At 39.7% G+C, this 22,275-nt stretch overlaps 1 protein-coding gene across 3 annotated transcripts in view; it reads right to left on the reverse strand.

Annotated features, from left to right (window-relative positions):
• Positions 1 to 21,813, reverse strand: part of RUNX2 (RUNX family transcription factor 2) — a 110,171-nt gene extending 88,358 nt beyond the window's left edge. Inside the window, exons 1-2 of one of the 3 annotated variants that reach the window (XM_077488952.1) lie at positions 20,542 to 21,813; positions 18,574 to 20,453 (exon numbers count right to left, since the gene is read on the reverse strand). In XM_077488952.1, coding sequence (XP_077345078.1) covers positions 18,574 to 18,867 — 294 coding nt within the window. In that variant the 5' untranslated portion in view covers positions 18,868 to 20,453; positions 20,542 to 21,813. The remainder of the gene's footprint in view (positions 1 to 18,573; positions 20,454 to 20,541) is intronic. The other 2 variants (XM_077488953.1, XM_077488951.1) reach the window with 2 other exon arrangements.
• Between the last annotated feature and the right edge of the window lie 462 nt (positions 21,814 to 22,275).

The following is a 22,275-nucleotide window of genomic DNA, read 5'->3' on the forward strand; positions in this document are numbered from 1 at the left end:
AATCTCTGGTGGTGACAACTGTCTAAGAAAGGAAATACTTGCTTTTAACAGATATCCTGAAACATATCTCTGATGGGAGATAGCACAAAAATGTGAGTGGCCTTTACTACTCCCCACTTACCAAAAACTAAAATAAAAATTTGGATTTGGCTTAAGCTGGAGGCAAGTCTGCCAATATCACTAGTGCATGATGGAAACAAGATGCTCTGTTTATGTAATTGACCTAATTATTAAAGTTCTGTAAAACAGCAGAAATTGCTGATTTACCACTTTTACTAACAGAGTTATGTGTGAACAATTCACCTTAGTATGTCACCTTTCTTACACAGTGAAAGCATCTAACGACACCCTCTTAGGAATATCAACAGTTGGCCCATAGGTGTGCGTAGGGAGTGTGCCAGGTGTGCCAGGGCACACCCTAATCGCCCTGTCCGCCAGGGCCAATGATAAGGCAGTATAGCCTTCCCTCCTGTACCAGGCCCATGTCCTATTAGTTTAAAAGGGTGGCCCAGGCACCTGCCATGCAGAAGGATCGGCTGTACTGCCTTTTGCAGATATCAATCTTCTTGTCCCTCAAACCTGCCAGCTGCTCCGCCTCTCCTTCCCTCCAGCTGCGCTGTAGAGGGATCGGTTTCCAGCATCTGCACCTTCATCCTGTCCTCAGTCCATTTTTCAGTCTTAAATGTAAGTCATCAATGGTCTGTTTAGAACCCTGATATTTCACCAAAGGCCCCAAAAGAGCAGTTAAAAAATGCAAAAAAAATAAATAAATCTAAAAAATAAATAAAATCTCAAAAAAATTATTTAATTAAAAAAAGAGGACTTCACATGTGCTTTGCACTCGCCACTGCCGAGCTACTGCCTCTGTTGCTCTGTGTTTTAGCTTTGAGGTGCATACCCTAATGCAATAGGCTGCCCACACCTATGAGTTGGCCACATATAGTCCCAACATACTTTAACTAGACTCTGCTATAGTAAGTTGCCTATTGATGTGGCTCCAAACGGGAGCTGGTCGGCAGACCTTTTTTCGTGCCATGACCCTTTGACAGAAGCCAGCTGGCTTCTGTTGGACAGGCTGCTGTACATACGGGCCGAACGTCGGCCAGTTTCTATTAAACCAGCTGATGCTGCCCAACATTTGGCTCGTGTATACTAGGCTTTATGTACTATCAGCAGGGGGAAAAGCCACCAATCCTCTCCATAGACCATTTGCAAAATACCTTAGTTACTCTCTTCAACACTTCAAGTCTGGATTTCCACCTATGTGTCTGAACACCAATGTATTTCCACTGAAGTCCATGTAAAAATGTTAACACGTGTTGTACACATGTATGTTGACATGCATTTTCACACAGGCTGAAGAACAATGCAAAGTGAGTTGCAACTCACGTGAAAACGTGCACTAACATTGTCAAGAATCTTTACGCCTTTTTATTGATTGTATTAGGAAAATGTGGGCTCCTTTAACTAGAGTGAGGTTTGAATGCAGCCTAGGGTTTTATTCAGTGATTGTTGTCTGTGAATCTGTTGGAGAGATGTCCTCTAATTTCCTGGCCCATTGACACAACAGTTCGTGAGGGTAAAGCTTGCAAAGTGAGGACATAGACTGCAATTAACACCTAATAAATGGCCTAACCTTTCTTCATGCCATCTAAATTTGAAATGTCTGTTGGGTGGAGTTGCATTTTAAAAAACAAAGTACATGGTAATTTTTTGCTTGTCTATCTATCTATCTATCTATCTATCTATCCATCTATCTATGCATAGAATTATCATGTTTCCCAGAAAACACTTTCTATTAACAGATCGATGTTCCATGTACTGTAGCTGTATAACTGCTATATAAACTGAAACAAGAACAGTGAATGGATAATGCCTATATTTTTATAGTATGTGTATATTTTAACAATACCAAAAATATTCATAATTTATAAAAATGAATTCAGCCTGGCAGAAAATAGCTGAATAGTCACATAAAAATGAGCAAACACTATAAAACTGGCATATGCTAAGTAATATATTTTAATAAACTCATTGTTAATGAAAATCCGCACTGTTTGAGAAAAGTTAAACACTGCATTAGGCAAGCAAATTGGGTGCATTTTGCAAATTATATTTTGTTATTAATTTTATTGTTCGTTAACTCAACGTGACCTTGGCTCGTTAGCTAGAGAGCTCTCTGCTGTATTTTAAAAGTACAGGCTTTTATTATTTATTATTATTAAAGCCAAATGTAAATCAGAACAATGTAAGGTACCAGAATGTAGTGGTAAAAGGTGACTGCAGTGAGTACAGTTTGCACCTAAGTGGCAGTGATCACGTTTGTCCAAACTGGGGCAATATAAATTACTCACTGAACTAGCAAACAGTTTCGTGGGCCCCTTATGCTGGACCACGTCTGTTACTGATAAATGGTGGTTCACGTATTACACCTTTTGAAATGGTGCTGGAAAAACTAAAAGCAATGGGGGACTGGGATTCCAGTGGCTGAGATGCCTTGGAGCATACCAAGTTATCTTGACCTAAGCATCTAATTTGGAGTATATTACTGTACAGTATTTCACCACACTGTCAGCAAATAATCTGCATCACTGCAAATGACATGACATAACTCTTGTGCTAAAAAAATAAAAAAAGATGGGTTGCATTCTGCATACCGGTCCTCAGCTGAGTCATTGGGGTGGGTTGAAAAAAAGACCTGGTCACCTCTCTTGTAAACAAAACTGCCAAGAAAATTCTACAGAAAACAGTTCTCAAGCGTATGATTCATGGTGCCAAGAGAGCTGGCCCATAGAATTGAGGAGAATTGCATATGACTGAATGTATTGATGCATATAAATTGAATGCAGTGTTCCACCTCAGATACACTATATTACCAAAAGTATTGCAACGCCTGTCTTTATACGCACATAAACTTTAATGGCATCACAGTCTTGGCCCATAGGGTTCAATATTGAGTTGGCACACCCTTTGCAGCTATAAGAGCATCGACTCTTCTGGGAAGGCTGTCCACAAGGTTTAGGAGTGTGTCTATGGGAATGTTTGACCATTCTTCCAGAAGCCCATTTCTGAGGTCAGGCACTGATATTGGACAAGAAGGCCTGGCTCACAGTCTCCGCTCTGATTCATCTCAAAAGGTGTTCTATCGGATTGAGGTCAGGACTCAGTGCAGGCCAGTCAAGTTCCTCCACCCCAAACATGCTCATCCATGTCTTTATGAACCTTGGTTTGTGCACTGGTCCAAATCCTTTGGTGGGGGGGGGCTTATGGTGTGGGGTTGTTTTTCAGAGGTTGGGCTTGGCCATAGTTCCAGTGAAAGGGACATTTAAGGCGTCAGCATACCAAGACATTTTAGACAATTTTATGCTCCCAACTTTGTAGGGGATGGCCCCTTCCTGTTCCAATATGACCAGTGCACAAAGCAAGGTCCACAAAGACATGGATGAATGTGTTTGGAATGTGTTTGGGGTGGAGGAACTTGACTGACCTGAACTCAACCCAATATAACACCTTAGGGATGAATTAAAGCAGAGACTGCGAGCCAGGCCTTCTCGTCACAAATGTGCCTCTGAAAGAATGGTCAAACATTCCCATAGACACCCTTCTAAACCTTGTGGACAGCCTTCCCAGAAGAGTTGAAGTTGTTAGAGCTGCAAAGGGTGGGCCAATTCATTATTGAACCCTATGGACTAAGACTTGGATGCCATTAAAGTTCATGGCATGTAAAGGCAGGCGTAACAATACTTTTGGTAATATAGTGTATAAGATAAAAAATTCTATGCACCGAAATGTATTATGTACAAAAATCTGCATTGCAAACTTTGTGCCCAACAATCGGCACTTAAATCTCCTGATCAGTCCTCATACTGGTCTGACTTAAAGTGACTAATAAAAGAATTTACACCCACACAGCATGACATGGCCTTCTCCTAATTCAGCTGCACGTCATCTGTAACCGATTCTAAATGGGAATACCCCTCTGAGATGTGTGGGCATGCATCCCTTCTCATCACTGAGCCTTGGTTAGAACAAACCACCATTACATAATTCAAGAAGGTGACTAGAAGTCCCATCTAGTCTTAGAGTGGTGTATTTGCATACAAGTGTCACAGAAAGCTGCATACATTTCCTCAGGCGGCCTGAAATACTAAAATCCATTTCTACATAGTAACACCTTTAATGATGGTGTATAATCTACCAAAACTGGAAAATGAGCAATCGATAAACTGAATATATACACCTAGAGCTAGCTTACAGCTAAATTTAGGTCTAAAGAAATGCTGAGGATGCAGGAACAAAACTGTTTGCTAGAACTGCTTATAAACTGTTAGCTGGAGTTCAGCTTCACTTTGTTAAAGTATTTAAATCTGCTAGTGCATCTAACACTCCCCTTCCCACAAACTTCTGTCCAAAGGTGCCCCCTCATCCAATGTGGGTGCACTCTAATACAGAGGGTGTGTTACTGGCCAAATCATCAGGTGCAAACAGAGGGGAAAAAGCCTAAAAAAAAGAAAACGAATGCAGCCACCACGTCTAATGATTGGTAAGCTGTAATATATAACTTTTTTTAGTTTTGGGATTAATACTGCTTTAACTAATTTCTGTGTCATTCCTGGTGTCTATGCATCGTTAGGCCGCGTACACACGCGCGGACTGTTCGCCCAACTTTGTCCGTCAAACAGTTTCGGCAAACAGTCCGCTCAAAATTAGCATGGACGGACATGGCCACACACGACGGACGAACAGTTTGCTGAAACCGTGCGCGATGACGTGAACGGCACGTACGACGGGACGAAAAATACGACGTCCTATACACTGCATTATAACTTTCGGCGTGTAAATCCTTTCTGAGCATGCGCGGAACTTAGTTTGACGAACAAGCCTACACACGAGCGGACTGTTCGCTGAAACAAAGTTTCATCGGACAGTTTTTCGGAAATTCCGTAAAACCTTGTTCGTCAAACTGTCCGCTGAAACTGTCCGCTGAAAGCCCACACACGAGCAGACTGTCCGCCCAAACACTGTTCAGCGGACAAAGTTGGGCGAACAGTCCGCCCGTGTGTACGCGGCCTTAGCCTTTGGGGTGTATATACAGTACAGATATCTGCAATAACCATTTCTTGCCCAGCCAGGTTTTTCATAAGTTTGTGATGCTATTTGCAGAGTCGTGGGCACAGGAACAGGAGACTCATAGATCCAGCGGCTCCTTCAAGGGAAACCACTACCCCCATGTCAGCCAGAGAGGCAGCAGAGAACAGGAAGGAGCTGCAACAATGGATGGCCCTTTGAAGTCTATGGGTGACGTCACCATTTCAGGCTTTACAAACCATTGTCTGAGTGCTCTCTCCTCTCCCCTGCAGCTGCCGCTGGCTGACAGAGGGGATCACATCATCAGACCTGAACTGGCTGGAAACAGGTAAAGCTGGCCATACATGGTTCAGTTTTATTCATTCAGCCAAAAGAACATCCAGGAAAAGAAGGATAACTTTTTTTAGTTTTGATATAACATCACAAAATAATAACAGAGGACAGGACGATGATTATGGAATGCAAACAGTGCAGTGTTCACATCTAGTCAGTATGCCTCGTGTTGACACAGGCGCTCTTTTCAAACGCTGCGTTTGCTATTCAAATGCAACTGTAGTTGAATTGCAAACACAGTGTTTGTCAAGAAAAAAAGTTTGACCTACTTTGCAGTTCAAATATATCTCAATAAGACATGCTGCACACAAAGAATATTACACATTGCAACACTTTGAGATCAGGATGTCACCACTACTTGCTTCCACCTCGTCCAGTCAGAGAACATCTTATATTCATTTAAATAAATAGAAGGTGTTCTAACAATGGTGGCAGTACCAAGAGAGCAAACCCCTGTGTTCCGTGTGCAGAAAGTATGCTGCTTGACACAGGACCTAGAAGTTTGTGGTGATCACCGTAGTAGTGCCAACTACTAGTGTAATTGTCAGCTTTACTAGCATGTATGAGATATGCATACTTACATTGTTCCAGTCTAAACCAATGTAGGTATACAATAATGATCATTCCTAGAGTTCTGCTTTAAAGTCACTTATTGTTGATTGACTCACTACTTTTGCTGGAAGTCTATTCCAAGCATCAACTACAGTAGAACCTTGGATTACAGGCATAATCTGTTCCATGAGAATGCTTGTAATCGAAAACACTTGCATATCAAAGCGAGCTTCCCCATAGAGGTCAATGGAAACAAAGATAATTTGTCCTGCATTGACTTCTTTTGCATGCAATACCGCATGTGGCCAGAGATGGCGGGGGCACAGGAGAGCCTCAGAAATACTCAGGGACAGCTCAGCTGAACTCGGAAACCCTCAGAAAGGTTCGGAAACACTTGGGAACAGAGTATTTCTGAGTATTTCCGAGTGATTCCGAGTATTTCCGAACGGCTCCGAACCACTCCAAGTGTCACCGGCGCCCCCGTACCTCTGGCCAAATGCAGTACTGTACACCAAATTAGCTTGAATTCTGCTCGTTTTGCAAGTTGTTCATCTTTCAAAACCCTCATTAACCGCGTTACTTGTTAACCAAGGTTCCACTGTACTCTTTTAGTCAAATAATGATTTCTAAGATACATTTTGAGATCATGTTTCATATTAAAAATACTGCCCTCCTGAACCTTATAATTATCATAGCCAGCAACAGGTACTGTTTGTGCTAGTATTGTCCCTATACTATAGTATAATTTGGATTCCACTTCATAAGAGGGCAGCTAAGACTGAGCAATAAAACGCATTATTTTCACCACAAAAAGTAAGCACGTTAAAGCATTAGGTGATATACACACACTCACTGTTGATGCTTCCTACTACAGAGTGCCACCACCTTTTCATTTCACCTCTTCCACCTCACATTTCACTTTCCCTGGTTCCTCCCTCCATCCTCATCAATATGGTAATACAATATTTAAATAAAACCTTTCTGCTGTCATTACATTGCTTATTATAGTGACATCATCACTGGGTCCCTGTGCTACTCTGTGAAATGTAGACAGATCATGGCTGGCAGGAGGGGCTGGCAAGGTGCTTGTACATAGCTTCCTGCAGCACCCTGTCTCAGTTCTCCGCTGAGGAGCCCTCAGCCCTGATACAAGCATTAGGTGGGCTCTAGAAAGGCATTATGAAAATATCAAAAAGCTTTTAAGGTTTGATGTCAGTCTGGAGGAGTGGGCATTCCTAGGCTGGCTGTATTTGTATGCAGAGTGCCCAAACTAGCGCCTACTTGACATCATGATATCATGATGGCAGCAATAATAGAAGACATGAGATGACATCAGCAGTGGGCATGGGTATCTGGCCATTTGTAATGTTGTCTGTGGTTCCTGTCCAGGCCACAAAGTCCCACTCATTCCTTTTTTTTTTTTTTACATTCTTACTAATGGGGTCCAAGCAGAGAAAATCCCCTGAGTGAAATTTTAACTCCACAGTACATTTAGGACAAAACCAACTGTCTGGAGATAGGGTTTAATAAAAGTATGGTCAAAGCTTTTTTGGTCATACTTCTCTTGAAGGTCAGAGGAGTGCACTTACGTCTGCTCTCCTGCGACCCAGAGTCAGCTGACAGTAGGCTGAAGGCTGAAAGTGCCAGAGCCTCTACAAGCTCTGGAAGGATCCTGACAATACTGTCTGGATCCACCCGGCTGCCTGATTATATATAGCCAACATACAGATGTGCAAAGTACCAGAATCATTCTCTTCATGACACACATACAAACTCTTTTAAGACAGATTGCTTAAAGCCATACACGAATGTGCTGCATTACCTGCATTTATCAGGCCACCAATGGCCACTCTATGGCCTAAGGCCACTCTCAATTTAAGCTAAAATAATCTGGCCATGCACTAACAATTGTTAGCCAATTTCAACCACAGTGGTTTCAAACCCATTGGCTCAAGAAACCACCAGAATTAAGTAGACCATAAAGTCAAAACTGGGTAATGAACTAACAGCTTCAAAGCAATTTACTGAAAGATCAAATTGAGATGGAATAAACATTTTATTAAAGGCGATTGGAGCAATTTCAATCACAACTGTTTGGTGGTCAATGTAAACCACCATTATATGTTTGCGATAAAATTGGAAGTGAACATTTGGTTGTTCTTCTAAATTGCCACGTGTATGGCCGGCTTTAGAGTTGCCATTAATAGTTCCATAATCTTTTCCATAGGCAACCACAGCATTCAATCTTTGATGAAAATTCTGCCTCATACATTGTATCTAAAGTGCCCTGACACCTAGATAGGGAATCAGCAGAGCAATAACCTCTCCTACCCCATCTTATCTTCACTTTTATACTTAAAACTCTACACCAAGAAACGTTTCATTTATCAAGAGAACATATCATAGAACAATGCTGAATAAAGCTGGTAGTGACCTAAAGCCGAGTTCAAGGTTAACACTATATCTCTACCATCTGGGTTGGTTTTGTTCTTAAAAAGAAGAAAAAAAAAACTATTAACAGGTGCAAAAAGAGTTCAAGATTTATGTTCACATAAAATATGGTCAGAATCTGTTACTGTGTTACATTCAAAAAGACAACCCATTTAACAGCCACTTTACATTTTATTTTATAGGGAATAAAAGTCGATGAACTTATACAGTGAAAGGTTACGTTGCGTTGATGATTGATAGTTTTATATATACATATATATATATATATATATATATATATATATATATATAGATATATATTAAACAATTATATATATTATATATATATATATATATATATATACACACACACACACACACACATATATACATATATATATATATATATATATATATATATAATTTTTTATTTTATTTTTTAAATGTGATGGAATAAGGTAAAAATATGTATCCTTTTTATTTTTACATTGTTTAATTTGGCAGGTGTTTCAGATCTGCACTTAGAGCAGAATAGTCAAATACGTTTACAGCAACAATTTACTATTGCTATTTTACCAAAATTAAGCTTTTTTACACAACTTTCTAGTAGTTTGATATTTAAACAAAATGTTTTTTACATACGAGTCGAAGCAAACATGTTATTACTATTTTCTATCCTAAAAAAAAAAAAAAACAGCCTTTACTAAATAATGTAATAAAATTATAATGAATAAACAGCCTATTTTTAAAACAGTGTTTGCAGGTGTTACTATTAATCTTTTTCATCTAATAAGTCTTCTTGTTTCACATATCAAGTATGATTACCATGTTTAAGTATATAAAATATACAAAGCTTTATTTCTTTATTTGTTGTCCCATAAAAGCCCTATTAATAAAGTGTACAAACCCCATTTCAAAGGGACATCGTTATAATAAAACAGAAATAAAATATTTTTTTTAAAAATGGTCTGTCAGCATAAGAATGTATTAAACATAATTTAAATCCAAAGGTTGCAAACAGAATTTCAGCATCTGAATTTTACTTATGATCCCATCAACTTAAAAGATAAAATGAGCTAATTAGATTACTAAGAAATAAGCCATGACATCCTTGAAATAAAGTAATTAATTAAAAAGGCAGAAGCTGATTACTTAAGGTGTCATTTTCACTACAGCCCTTATAAAAGGGCATTTGTTTTTTTGTTTTTTTTTCCTTCCTCCTGAACCTGTCTGGGCATTTGAAGTATACACAATTCTTTAGCCTCACATTATTTTGAATAATATATTTCAATTAATTCAAATTGAGTTTCGCAAACTCTGTTTAATATAAAGAGTGTGCTTAATATGTTGCACGGGTGAGACATTCCTTCTGAAAAGAAGTTACAGCATTCAACAAATAATATCCCACATGCAAATCGTACTGAAGTCAGGTACTTTTCAAAAAATGTATAGTTTCTACTCCCCCCCCCCCCACCACCACCAAGTCTTGGTCTACTATATCATGCCCGTCTCTATATGAAAAAGTTTCTAAGTGCCTGTTACACATATAATATGTATCAATATTGTTCTATTGGGCTATAGAATAACTTTTAATAATGTAAGTGCTTATAAAACCTGCCTCCTCTTTCTAAGGATGCTCAGAAAAATGCTTCTTCCCCATCCAGAGCATATAAAATTAAACACACTAGCTACATAAATCTTTGGGGGAAAAAAGGCCAAATTTATATGTAAATCTATAAAGGAAACAAAATAACTACATCCGATGATTAAATTTAAAGTTGCAAAAAAAAAAAAAGTATAAATAATCCTTTATTGTTACCAATAACAATATTAAGTTATTATTATAATTAAAATAAATTCAGTCAAATGTCTACAGCCTACAAAATGGTATGAATTATTCTAAATGACTATAAGGATATGTTAAAATGACTGCATGGTCTATATTTAAAAAAAGAGAAAAAGTCTATGCATTGTAGCCCTATACAATAAATATTTCCACTCTTGAGTAGGTTCAAAGCTTGTGATACAGCCACTATGCCTTAAAAGACACTGCGGCTGCGTAGAAAGGATCCTTATTTTATAGGCATAGAATGGCAGTGCTACAGTAGCCAGGCCTTAATAAAATATCCTCATTCAGCCACTGCCCACAAGCACCTCCTCAATTGACTATTTATTGTAAGACATGTGCTTGTAAGGCTCTTAAAAAAAAAAAAAAACAGCAGATCTTACTCTAGACTGACTTTGCAGCTCTTCAGGCCGTTGATGTGCTAAATATATACAGCAACCTTCTAAAATTAGCTGACAAACTATATGATAGGAAATATAACACCACATTATAAATAAGAAAAATATTATTATTATATTTATCAAAATCAAATAATGGCTAACGCAATTACTAAAACTCATTATTATTTATTATTAACTCAATAACTAAAACTCATTATTATTTACTATTTTCTTAAAATGCCTATATATTTTATAATCTATCGTTTTTATTATTGCAACATTACATTTTCAGGATGTGAAAATTTCAAAATTATATTTTTATTGAAAAACACCCATTAAACAGCATAATAGACAAAATAACTGACCCCGATATATGGGCTTTGCTAACGCTGAGGTTGGAGTACTGTCCCGTTTTTACAATGCCCACATTATTTTAATGGGTACTACTTTATCAATGCCGGGATGCTATTTTTATAATGTCAGGATTAATCAAGTATTGAATTGCAAATGCAGGAATGTGCTATGTAAAAAGATTTGCAATTTTTTTTCTATGCTTTTCAAATAATATATTAAACCTTGAAAATATATTCAAATTTTTGTGATTTAAGCTACAGGCTTACATGGGCATTTACATTTCCTGGACAGGAAATACAGTTGACACCCATTTGACATTAACAGTCGGAAGCTTTTTTATTCTTCAGCTGCCTAGCAAAAATAAGCACAACTAACCCCACATAGTATCAGCTATTGTTGAGGAAAAAATATAGCCAAGTAAAAACTGGCAATGAAAAAGAAAAGTGCAAAATGGTAAAGAAATTAGAGTAAAGTGTAACGGACCAGTTTTTTTTATTTTTTTTGATAACACAGCAAGTGAAGGAATTCTTGGTGTGAACCTGGGACAGGAGCCTGAAACCTTTTTAGCCATATAAAATACACTTTATTTAGTTGCAGAAATAGATTGTTTTATACATATGCCCCGAGAGGGAAAAAAAAAACTCTGCTTCATTGCTGAGTTGATGCAGAACCCCCTCTGGGGATATTGACTGTAAATTAAAATACTTGGCTCCAAGCTTGCAGCAGGAAGACATAGTCAACCACGATTAACTATTCAGATGCCAAGTCACTGCCAGAGCGAATACTTTATTTTTTAGAATATATCAGGAATATCGGAATAACTGTGATTGCCTATATCAGCTGATAATGGGGTGACTTCCATAAAAGAATATTATAATTTTTTCTGATAGGAAGTTTGAAAAAAACCCTCAAAGATAGTATATCTACTGATAATGGTGTGGCTTCCTTAACAGAATATTATTAATTTTTCTGATAGGAAGTTAAAAAACAAAACAAAAAAAAACCTCAAAGGCAGTCCTCAGATGATTTAGTAGTGAATAAATGCATATCATGAAAAAAAAAAAATGCAATAAAAAAATAAATAAAGAAAAAATAAAATAAATAAAAGTAAAATAATAATAACACAAAATAATAATAAAAGAAAAATAAGATAAAATAATAATAAAAGAAAAATAAAAACAATTAAAAAAAACTAATACACATGTCTGGCCTCCTAATGAAATGCTAAGGGACATGCTGAACAGGCCATTGCATTTCCAGGGGCACTGATGCTGAGCGGCTAGATCTAAGGCTACTTATTGACATGACACAATGCTCACCATACTTAGGGGCAATTGTGTTGTTGTTCAGTGTTTCATAAGGGTGATTTTTTTTTTCTATCAGATGAAAGAGAAGCAACACTTACAGCAAATACCCTAATATACTATGTTCCATTAATTGTTTTATGATGAAAAAAACAGACATGCTGAATAATTAGTCACACAGAATAAAAAGAACAAATAACTACTTCCAAGGATCCTTTTTATCTTCATGGTCAGGCTAATATGGCTAGAATTTATTTATTTATTTCGTTTTATTTATTTTTTTACATTTCTTGAGCCTGCTGTCTCTTTTTTATGGATAGACTAAGGGGGTTATTTATCAATATTTTTACTCAAGAATCAAAGAATAAGATGTTTTTTCTAATTGAATCCTTTTAGTGAACAAATGTGTAAAAACATTGATAAATAGACCCTTATATTTATCAAACAAAATGTTATATTAGAGGAGAGTTGGGCACCACCCTACCAGATGTTACATATTTTTGGAAGTGGATAGTATAGTATCTTTTCTCTTCATACACTTTACTAAAGGTTGTTTTATACCATCCATAGCTCATAGAGTGATTATGCTACTTAAGCCTACCCTGCAGCTTTACAGGCACTGCACTGTACAGGCAGTTGGCTGGTACTGAGTACAAGGGACATGTACAGGAGATTGTATCCGTGGGCATGGCCCAGAATTTTAAGGACAGCCAGTCTCAGTGCAATGGCAGTTAGGCCATCTAGAGAACAGGGTTACCTCTGAACTGATGCCACTGCTTTGTCTAGAACACAACACGGGTGCATATAGCAATTAACCAGCTTTGGCTAGTGACTTCGTCCTAAGTAACATTGTATCATCCGGACTGTCATTGTCTATATTATTGTAATAATGCAAAAATAAATCCTCATCTAGTCTGGACACAATGAAAAATCCCTCATCTGCTCTCTGCAAAATACTGGAAATGTTCATAAAAAGGCACCAAAACTGATTATTTTCCACTGCTATGTACTGGGCAATGGTACTACACATGCTAAAAAAAAGTGTCCACTGCTATGTGCAATGCTACCACACATGCTAAAAAAAAATGTGTCCACTGCTATGTACTGGGCAATGTTACTATACATGCTAAAAAAAATGTGTCCACTGCTATGTACTAGGCAATGCTACTAAACATGTTAAAAAAGGTGTCCCCTGCTATGTACTGGGCAGTGCTACAAAGTGTCCACTGCTATGTACTGGGAAGTGCGACAAAGTGTCCACTGCTATGTACTGGGCAATTCTACTACACATGCTAAGGAAAAGTGTCCACTGCTATGTACTGGGCAATGCTACTACACATGCTAAAAAAAAATGTGACATTTGCTTTAGTGCACTGTGACTTATGAGGTTTTGGGGTGAGTGAATTTGGGGAGTGCCTTGTATTAAAATAGATTTACTTGGTATGGTATTTTTATTATTTTTTTTCGGTTACCACAGTGGCCGACAGGGGCAGTCCCTGCTTTTAAAAGTCAGGCCCTAAACGTTTTTATGGCTTTTTGTCACTGCTTTTCAACTAACCAACAATTCCATAAATTCCCTTTATTTCGACATGTCATTAAACTCCTATCATCTTTTAAAGTGAATTTGGCTTTTTTGCAAAAACGGACAGCAGAACGGTATTTAAACCATAAAAGCGAAAGTATATTCTCCCTACTTTACATAACTGGGGGTACAGTGACTGTGACTTTTAGAGGGTATTTACATAGTAAGCAGCCATTTGTGGTTGTGCGTGGTGTTGATTTACTAAAACTGGAGAGTGCAAAATCTGGTGCAGCTGTGCATAGTAGCCAATCGGCTTCTACCCTCAGCTTGTTCAATTAAGCTTTGACAAAAAAAAAAATCTTGAAGCTGACTGGTTTCTATGCAGAGCTGCAGCAGACTTTGCACTCTCCACTTTTAGTGAATAAACCCCATTAGATTTTGGATGCCTACAAAGTCAGTGAAATGCCTCTATTTTTTTGGGTGGGGGGGGTTACCCTAGTCGAGATGCTTTTAAGCAAACTTTCTTAACCATTGGTACTATTATTGTTTTTTTTCACAACTAAATCTCATAATAAAACATTCCAAATCTTACAAAATTGTGCATCATTTTGCAGGGTAGAATTATGACATTTCCAGGGATACTATGCCAGGAAAAGGCTGATGTGACCATCCTGGGGATTTAAAAATCATTCCAAATCTTACAAAATTGTGCATCATTTTCCAAGGTGCAGTAGTAGAGGGTAGTTGGGGGCACTAAATACATAGATTGCCCTTCTTAGCATATAAATGGGCACATTTCTTAACTTTCTTAACCATTGATACCTTTATGGCAATGGGGGGACCTGTGACAGGCTAAGGGGGGGGGGGCATCTGCTACTTATATTATACTTAAAATGACAGTTCAACATTTGTAAAATTCTGATGCTAAAATATTCAAAATCTTACAAACATTTACATAATTTTGAATGGTGGTAGCAGCATTATACAAGCCTCTGGGGGTGGTAGTGGGGGGATTGGGGGGTTTTAGACTGCTGCTACTTCCATTCAAAATTATGCTCATTTAAGATTTATGCAGATTGCCCTTTTTGGCATATAAATGGACCCATTGTGGTTTATTTACTAAAGTCAAATAGATTATGAACTTTGCAAGTGCAGTTATACTCATTTTCCCCAGCGCTTATTTTATATGGTGAAGCTCTGCTGATTTATATAGACTGTACATTGATTGATGTAATAATATATCTACCTATAGCCTTGTTTATGGTTTTTATTTATTTATTTATTTATTATAACAGGAATCCTTGAAAAGCTAATGTCATATTTCCCAATAACCACCCTCAGGGCCTCTGCCATTTATATACCCAATTAAAAAAATTCTAATTACACTTGATTTTAATTTGCTGGCACTTAAATGATAGATCTAATGTTGATTTTTAAAAATCACAGAAAGCATTAATGGCGATAGGCAAATGAGGATTTTTAATTGGTATATAGATGATCACAATGGATAACTGGGGAAGATCTTCCAAAGCCAATGGAACTCTTCGCAGAATGGTGCCAACTGCACCGAGATAAACGCTGCGCCTTATCTCCTGCTATGTCATGTAGAGTTACTTTGGACATGTTGAAGGGGACACTTGCTTTTTTAAACTTTAACGTTTTTGAAAAATATATAAATATTACACAAAAATTAATTGTTATATAAACAATAAATACATTATAAATAATAACTATGAATTTAAATAAATAAATATAAATATTACACAAAAATTAATTGTTATATAAATAATAAATAAATAATAAATAATAAATATAAATACATCAATATAAGTATTACAGAAAAATAAATATTATATAAATTATAATTAAATTATAAATAATATATATATATATATATATATATATATATATATATATATATATATATATATATATATATATATATATATATATATATATATATATATATATACATACACACACATATAAATATAACACAAAAATAAATATTATATAAATAATAAATATAAATATTACACAAACACAGTCCATTCTGGTTATTTTGTGATATGTAACTAACTTACAAGGGCCCTCTTATTAATATATATGTACATTTAGAGGCTGTTGACCTGACATGTACACAGCTATGGAGGCACTTTAGATAAAATGGTATGCCAGGGATATCTAACTTAGGAAAAAATAGGTATCATTTTGAGGGACACTTACTAGCCTTGCATGCCCTATCTCTACAATTACTCAGAGCTCTACCTGATGAACCTGGAGTCCAAGTCCTCAAGTATAATTGCTCATTTCTACTCTTCTGTTATAGATATTAAGTGAAAAAGACCAAATTCTAAGTAGATGAGAAGGGGAACACATTGTCATGTTTATTAGAATTAAAGGGGACATTTCTCTTTATTCATTCTCCCATATCAGGATGCTCTATCAGTGCCTCTGTCATCACCTGAGTCTCTTTTTATGATCCTACATCTCTTTTGTCTGCTTATTGCTTGCTGTAAAAACCTGAAACCTCTTAGCTAATAAAAATAGTGATTTCCAGGGACAAAATGCAAGGAGAATCCTGATAGAGCCATCCTGGGGTGCTGGAAATTAGGGATAGATTTATAAAGGTACAGCTGAGTATAACTGAGATGTTTCTAGGGACAAAGTTACAGGATAAGTCTGATGTGGTCATGCTGGGATGCTGGGAATTAGGTACCGTTTTTATAAAGATATGCCTAAGCAGAATTAAGACATTTCCAGGGACAAAACGAACAGGATAAGCCTGATGTGGCTATCCGGGAGTTCCAGAAATCAGGGAAAACTATATAAAGGTAAGGCTGAGAATCATTGTGTTATTTCCAGGGACAAAATTCCAAGTCAAGCCAGATGTGGCCATGCCAAGGTGCTGGAAATAAGGGATAATTTTATATAGGCTCAGCTGATAATAATTATGACATGTCCAGGCCAGGGACAATATGCTAGGGCAAGCCTGATGTGGCCATCCTGGGATCCCGGAAATCAGGGACCATTATATCAAGGTGCAACCAAGCAGAATTATGACATTTCCAGGGACACTATGCCAGGAAAAGGCTGATGTGGCCATCCTGGGGTGTTAAAAATCAGACACAAGTGTGCATTTTAATGAGGTACAGCAGCTGAGGGACAAGTTGATGTGGCCACCCTGGGGTTCTGGAAATCAGGGACAGGTTTATAACTGCATATTCTACCTGAGCTGAATTATAACATTCCCAGGGACAAAAGATTGCCAGAGGCTGATCTTTAACCCTTCAAATCTTTCATTTAAGGATAGTAGCCCTCTATATACAGAAACAGTTGATCATTCCCAGGAACATCATACCTACAGACCACCCCCCCCCCCCCAAGATCAGACACATAAGTACCCCTCTTCCCCCTGGAAGATCAGACACATAAGTACCCCTCTACCCCCTGGAAGATCAGACAGGTAAGTACATAAGTACCCCTCTACCCCCTTAGAAGGTCAGACAGATAAGTACCCCTCTACCCCCTTGGAAGATCAGACAGATAAGTACCCCTCTACTCCCCTGGAAGATCAGATACATACGCACCCCTCTACCCCCTTCCTGGAATATCAGATATATAAGTACCCCTCTACCCCTGATCAGACACATAAGTATCCTTCACCCCCTTGAAGATCAGAAACCTAAGTACCCCTTGGAAGCTCAGATACTTAAGTAACCCCCTCAAGCTCAGACACATAAGTACCCCACTACCCCCTGGAAGATTAGACCCATACATGTCCCTCTGCCGCCTTCCTGGAATATCAGACACATAAGTACCCCTCTATCCCCTGGAAGATCAGACAAATAAATAGCCCTCAACTGGAATATCAGATGCATATAAACCCCTCTACTCCCCCCTGAATGATCAGACACATCAGTACCCTTCTAGTCCCCCTGGAAGATCAGCCACATAAGTAACTCTCTACCCCCTGGAAGATCAGACCCATAAGTACCCCTCTACCCTCCTAGGGGATCAGACACATATGTGCTCCTCTGCCCCCTTACTGGAATATCAGACACATCAGTACCCCTCTACTGACCCAGGAAGATGAGACACATAAGTACCCCTCTGCCTCCTGAAGGATGAGACACATAAGCGCCCTTCTGCCCCTTTCCTGGAAGATCAAACAAATAAGTACCCTTCTTCCCTCCTGGAAGATCAGACACATAAGCACCCCTCTACCCCCTAAAGGATGAGACACAAAGTGCTCCTCTGCCCCCTTACTGGAAGATCAGAAAAATAAGTACCCTTCTACCCCCCTTGAAGATCAGACACATCAGTACACCATCTATCTCCCTGGAGGATCAGACACATAAGTGCTTCTCTGCCCCCTTCCTGAAAGATCAGACACATCAGTACCCCTATACCCCCCCCCCCCCCCGAAGATCAGACACATCAGTACCCCTATACCCCCCGGAAGATCAGACACATCAGTACCCCATCTACCTCCCTGGAGGATCGGACACATAAGTGCTCCTCTGCCCCCTTCCTGAAAGATCAGACACATCAGTACCCCTATACCCCCCTGGAAAATCAGACACATCAGTACCCCTCTACCCCCTCCCCCCCCCCTCCTGGAAGATCAGACTATAGAGTAGAACCCCTCTCCCCCTGGAAGATCAGACTAATGAGTGCCCCTCTCCCCCCTGGAAGATCAAACACATCAGTACCCCTCTCCCCCCTGGAAGATCAGACACCTCCCCATTCCCCGGTACCCACCTTGAATGCCACGGGCAGGGTCTTGTTGCAGCGCCAGTGGGAGGGCAGCACTGAGCAGAGGAAGTTGGGGCTGTCGGTCCTGACCAGCTCGGCGGGGTGGTCGGCGATGATCTCCACCATGGTCCGGTTGTCGTGTGCCCGTAGCCTTGGCACCGGCAGAGCCGCTTCCTGCTGCTGGGGCTGGGACTGCTGCGGGCCGGGCACCGGGCTGACGTCGCTCATCTTGCCGGGTTGCAGGCTGCTGGAGGGCGGGCTGAACCTCCGGCTGGTGCTGGGATCTAGGGGAATATGCATCACAACAGCCACCGGTTATTGGCAGGGCTTAGGTGGGCACAGAAGAGTAGAAGAGCTGGGGGGTGGGGATCGGGCGCTCAGTACATGGGACGCCCGGTGTGCTGCTGCTTCTGCTGCTGCGGGGGTCGGTGGATGGGGTGCAGGCTGGAGCGCGGGGCGCAGATTCCGCGGGGCGCTCCTCGGGTGAACGCGTCTTCCAGTTTACAAAGGTCGGTCTTCTCCGGTAATGTACAGTCTGTGCGGGAAGGGGCTGCGACTTCTGTGGGAGGAAAGCTGCTGCCGGGGCTCAGTGGGATTCCAGTGATCTTCACAGGCTGTCAGTGAGTGTTCCCTGCTTACTGATGTCTGTTCCCTTGTCCTCATCCACTGGCATCCCCTCCCCTACAGGACCCCCTTCCCACCGCCTGTATGAGATCTACTACCCACCGGCACCACCACTGACTGCAGAGGCACTACTGAAAGGTGCAGGGGGATGTCCTCATATACAGCTCTCCGCGATCACTGAAATCCTCTCCTCTCTACAAAACACTCAGATCCCTTCCTACAACTGGAGAGGAACTAGACTGTCTGCAATCACTGTGTATGGACCATCTACTCAACTTTACCCAACCTTCTACAAGAGGGACGACTGCCTTCAATGGGAGGTGATTGTCTCCGATGTTCTACAAGAAGGACTAAATCCAACTGTTTACAGTTCTCTAAGGGAAGTTATATTGAGAGTTCTGATTGTCCCCAATGTGCTACAGGACTAAACTGTCTACAGCCTTCTATTGGAGATTATTATAGTATTGTAAGTTCTGATTGTCCCCAATGTTCTACAAGACCTACAGGACCCAACTGTCTACAGCCTTCTGTGGGTAGGTATTATAAGATTGTGAGTTCTGATTGTCTCCAATGTCCTACAAGAAGTTTTAGACCCATCTGTCTACAGCCTTCTATGTGAAGTTATAATATTGGGAGTCCTGATTGTCCCCAATGTTCTACAAGAGGTACTAGACCCAACTTCCTACAGCCTTCTATGGTATGTTATGATAATGTAATTCTAATGGTCCCCAATGTTCTACAAGAAGTACAGGACCCAAATGCCTACAGGGTTCTATGGGACTTATAATATTGTGAATTCTAGTTTCCCCTATGTACCACGAGAAGTACTGTGATAGACCCAACTGTCTACAGCTTTCTATAGGATGTTATAATATTGTGAGTTTTAATTATCCCCAATGTTATACAAGAAGTGAGCACTATACCCAAATGTCTACAGCCCTCATATAGGAAGTTATAATATTGTGAGTTTTAATTGTCCCCAATGTTCTACAAGAAGTTGCACTATACCCAACTGTCTACAGCCCTGGTATAGGAAGTTATAATATTGTAAGTTCTATCCAATTGTCTACAGCCTTCTATGGGACATTATAATAATGTGAGTTCTAGCTCAATCCAGAATTCTATAGAAATTTAGAGTAAATTCTACCCAACTGTCTACAAGGTTCTGTGGGAAGAACCTGTATGCACCCTACTATGGGAAGATATATGAGTTGTACCTGTGTAAAGGGTTCTATTGAGCGTAATGATAATGTGAGTTCCACCTAACTATCTGCAGGGTTCTGTATGAAGGTATAATAATGTAAATCTAACTGTTTGCAGAGTTCTATGGAAAGATAAAATGAGCTCTGCCTAAACCATCTACTGGGTTCTACATGAAGGTATAATAATATAATTCTAACTGCCTGCAACCTTCTATGAGAGGATACAATAATGTGAGTTCTACCTGTCTGTAGGGTTCTATGGAAAGTAATAGTTATATTCTATCTAACTGTCTGCAGGGCTCTATATGAAGTTCTGATAATGCAAGTCTAACTGTCTGCAGTCTTCTATGGGAAGTGTTCTGCACTGATCTGTTAATTAAGTTTCCCGAAATGAATGAAAGTCCTAAGCCTCCATATAAATGATCAATCTTCTTCCCCTTTAATAACTAATACAATGACATACCCAGCTGTCTAGGATCCCCTCTTCTAATGGTGCTACCGCAGTCCCTAAGAGAGTCCAGCACAAGTTCATTCATCAACGGGCAGAAGTCATGGGAGAGCGTCCCGTCTTCTCCTCCACGATCACCGCCGGCTTCCCATTCATCCAGCCCTGGGATAGTCGCTTCCTCTCACTCAGTCCAACAATGACAAAAAAAAAGTCACAGAAATCAGCAGCTTGGAACCTTCAGTGCCCCCCACTAAAAAAAAAAAATCTGTGCAAAAATAGAAGGGGGTAAAAACTTTTCTTCTTTTCTTTTTTTTTTTTTTTTTTTTTTTTTAATCTGTCAAATTTTTCTCCATCAAGGGAGCTTGGAAAAAAAAAAGGCTGCGGTCGGTGGATGAGAAGCCGCCGTTTTGTCCTGAATTGAGTCTTTTTTTTTTGTGCAGTAGGCTGGATTTGCAATGATTAGGGGTTTGTGGTTTATATAGTAGAGAGTCCTCCTTAGGCAGCGTAGGAGACACAGCAACACGTGGTATCCTGACACAGGATCAAAGTCATTAGCATGTCCCCAGCCAGCTGCTGCACTACACCCCATCCACAGAGGCCAGCAGAAGCTTGCTGACATTCACCATCACTAAGGAGCAAAAAAAAGAAGTTTAGAGCTTTTCTGGATGCGGTAGCAGCAGCCCCCCGCCTGCACAGCCAGCTTGTTTGTGTCTTATGTTAGAAAAGGGCAGATCTTATTAAGAGCATTTTCTGTACCCAATAGTAATAGTGCAGGACGCCTCCCACTGCAGATAAGGGCCTATGAAAAGCCTTGCTGGCTGATTTGGGGAGCTTTACAGTGCCATGTCCTGTTCCACCTTTCTGCCTGGCTCTGGAGGGAGAGAAATGCTGCTGCTGCTGCTGCTGCTGGGTTAAAGAGCCTTGCCTTGCCTGGCAGTGTTCTCAGGAGTTAACCCTAACCGGCCTCGCTCACTGTCTGTGCTCGCCTGATGGGATTACTCACAGATGTGTGCGGATGTGTGATCACACTGCTGACTTCGCTCACTTGTAAGAAATCACAAGTTCTCATTCCCCAAGGGGGGGGGGGGGGATGCCAGGCAGTGCCACATTTATGAGAGGGCAAAAAGGCCAATTGCCCCAAGCCCCCTCTACACAAAAAAAGCATTAAAGCATTTGTTTTATATGATTTATCTTGGGAAAGTCATATTTTTCCTGCAGTCATCTGTAAAAGTTTTTTACTCTATATCAGTTTTTAGTGAACCTTTGCCAGCTCAGCTGTGGGAATTTTACAAAAATTACCCTTGGAGTGGAGCCCCTGTGCACTGCAAGGGTTAAACGATGGTTAAAGCCCAAATCCGGGAATTGCAAAAGTCTACCCTTGCAGTGGGGCCTCTCTACAATGCAAGGGTTAAATACTTGGTAAAGCCCATCCCC

The sequence above is a fragment of the Lithobates pipiens genome, unplaced genomic scaffold, assembly GCF_037356315.1.
Source record: "Lithobates pipiens isolate NorthernLeopardFrog02 unplaced genomic scaffold, aLitPip1_a1.2 Scaffold_18, whole genome shotgun sequence".
Lineage (NCBI taxonomy): Eukaryota > Metazoa > Chordata > Amphibia > Anura > Ranidae > Lithobates > Lithobates pipiens.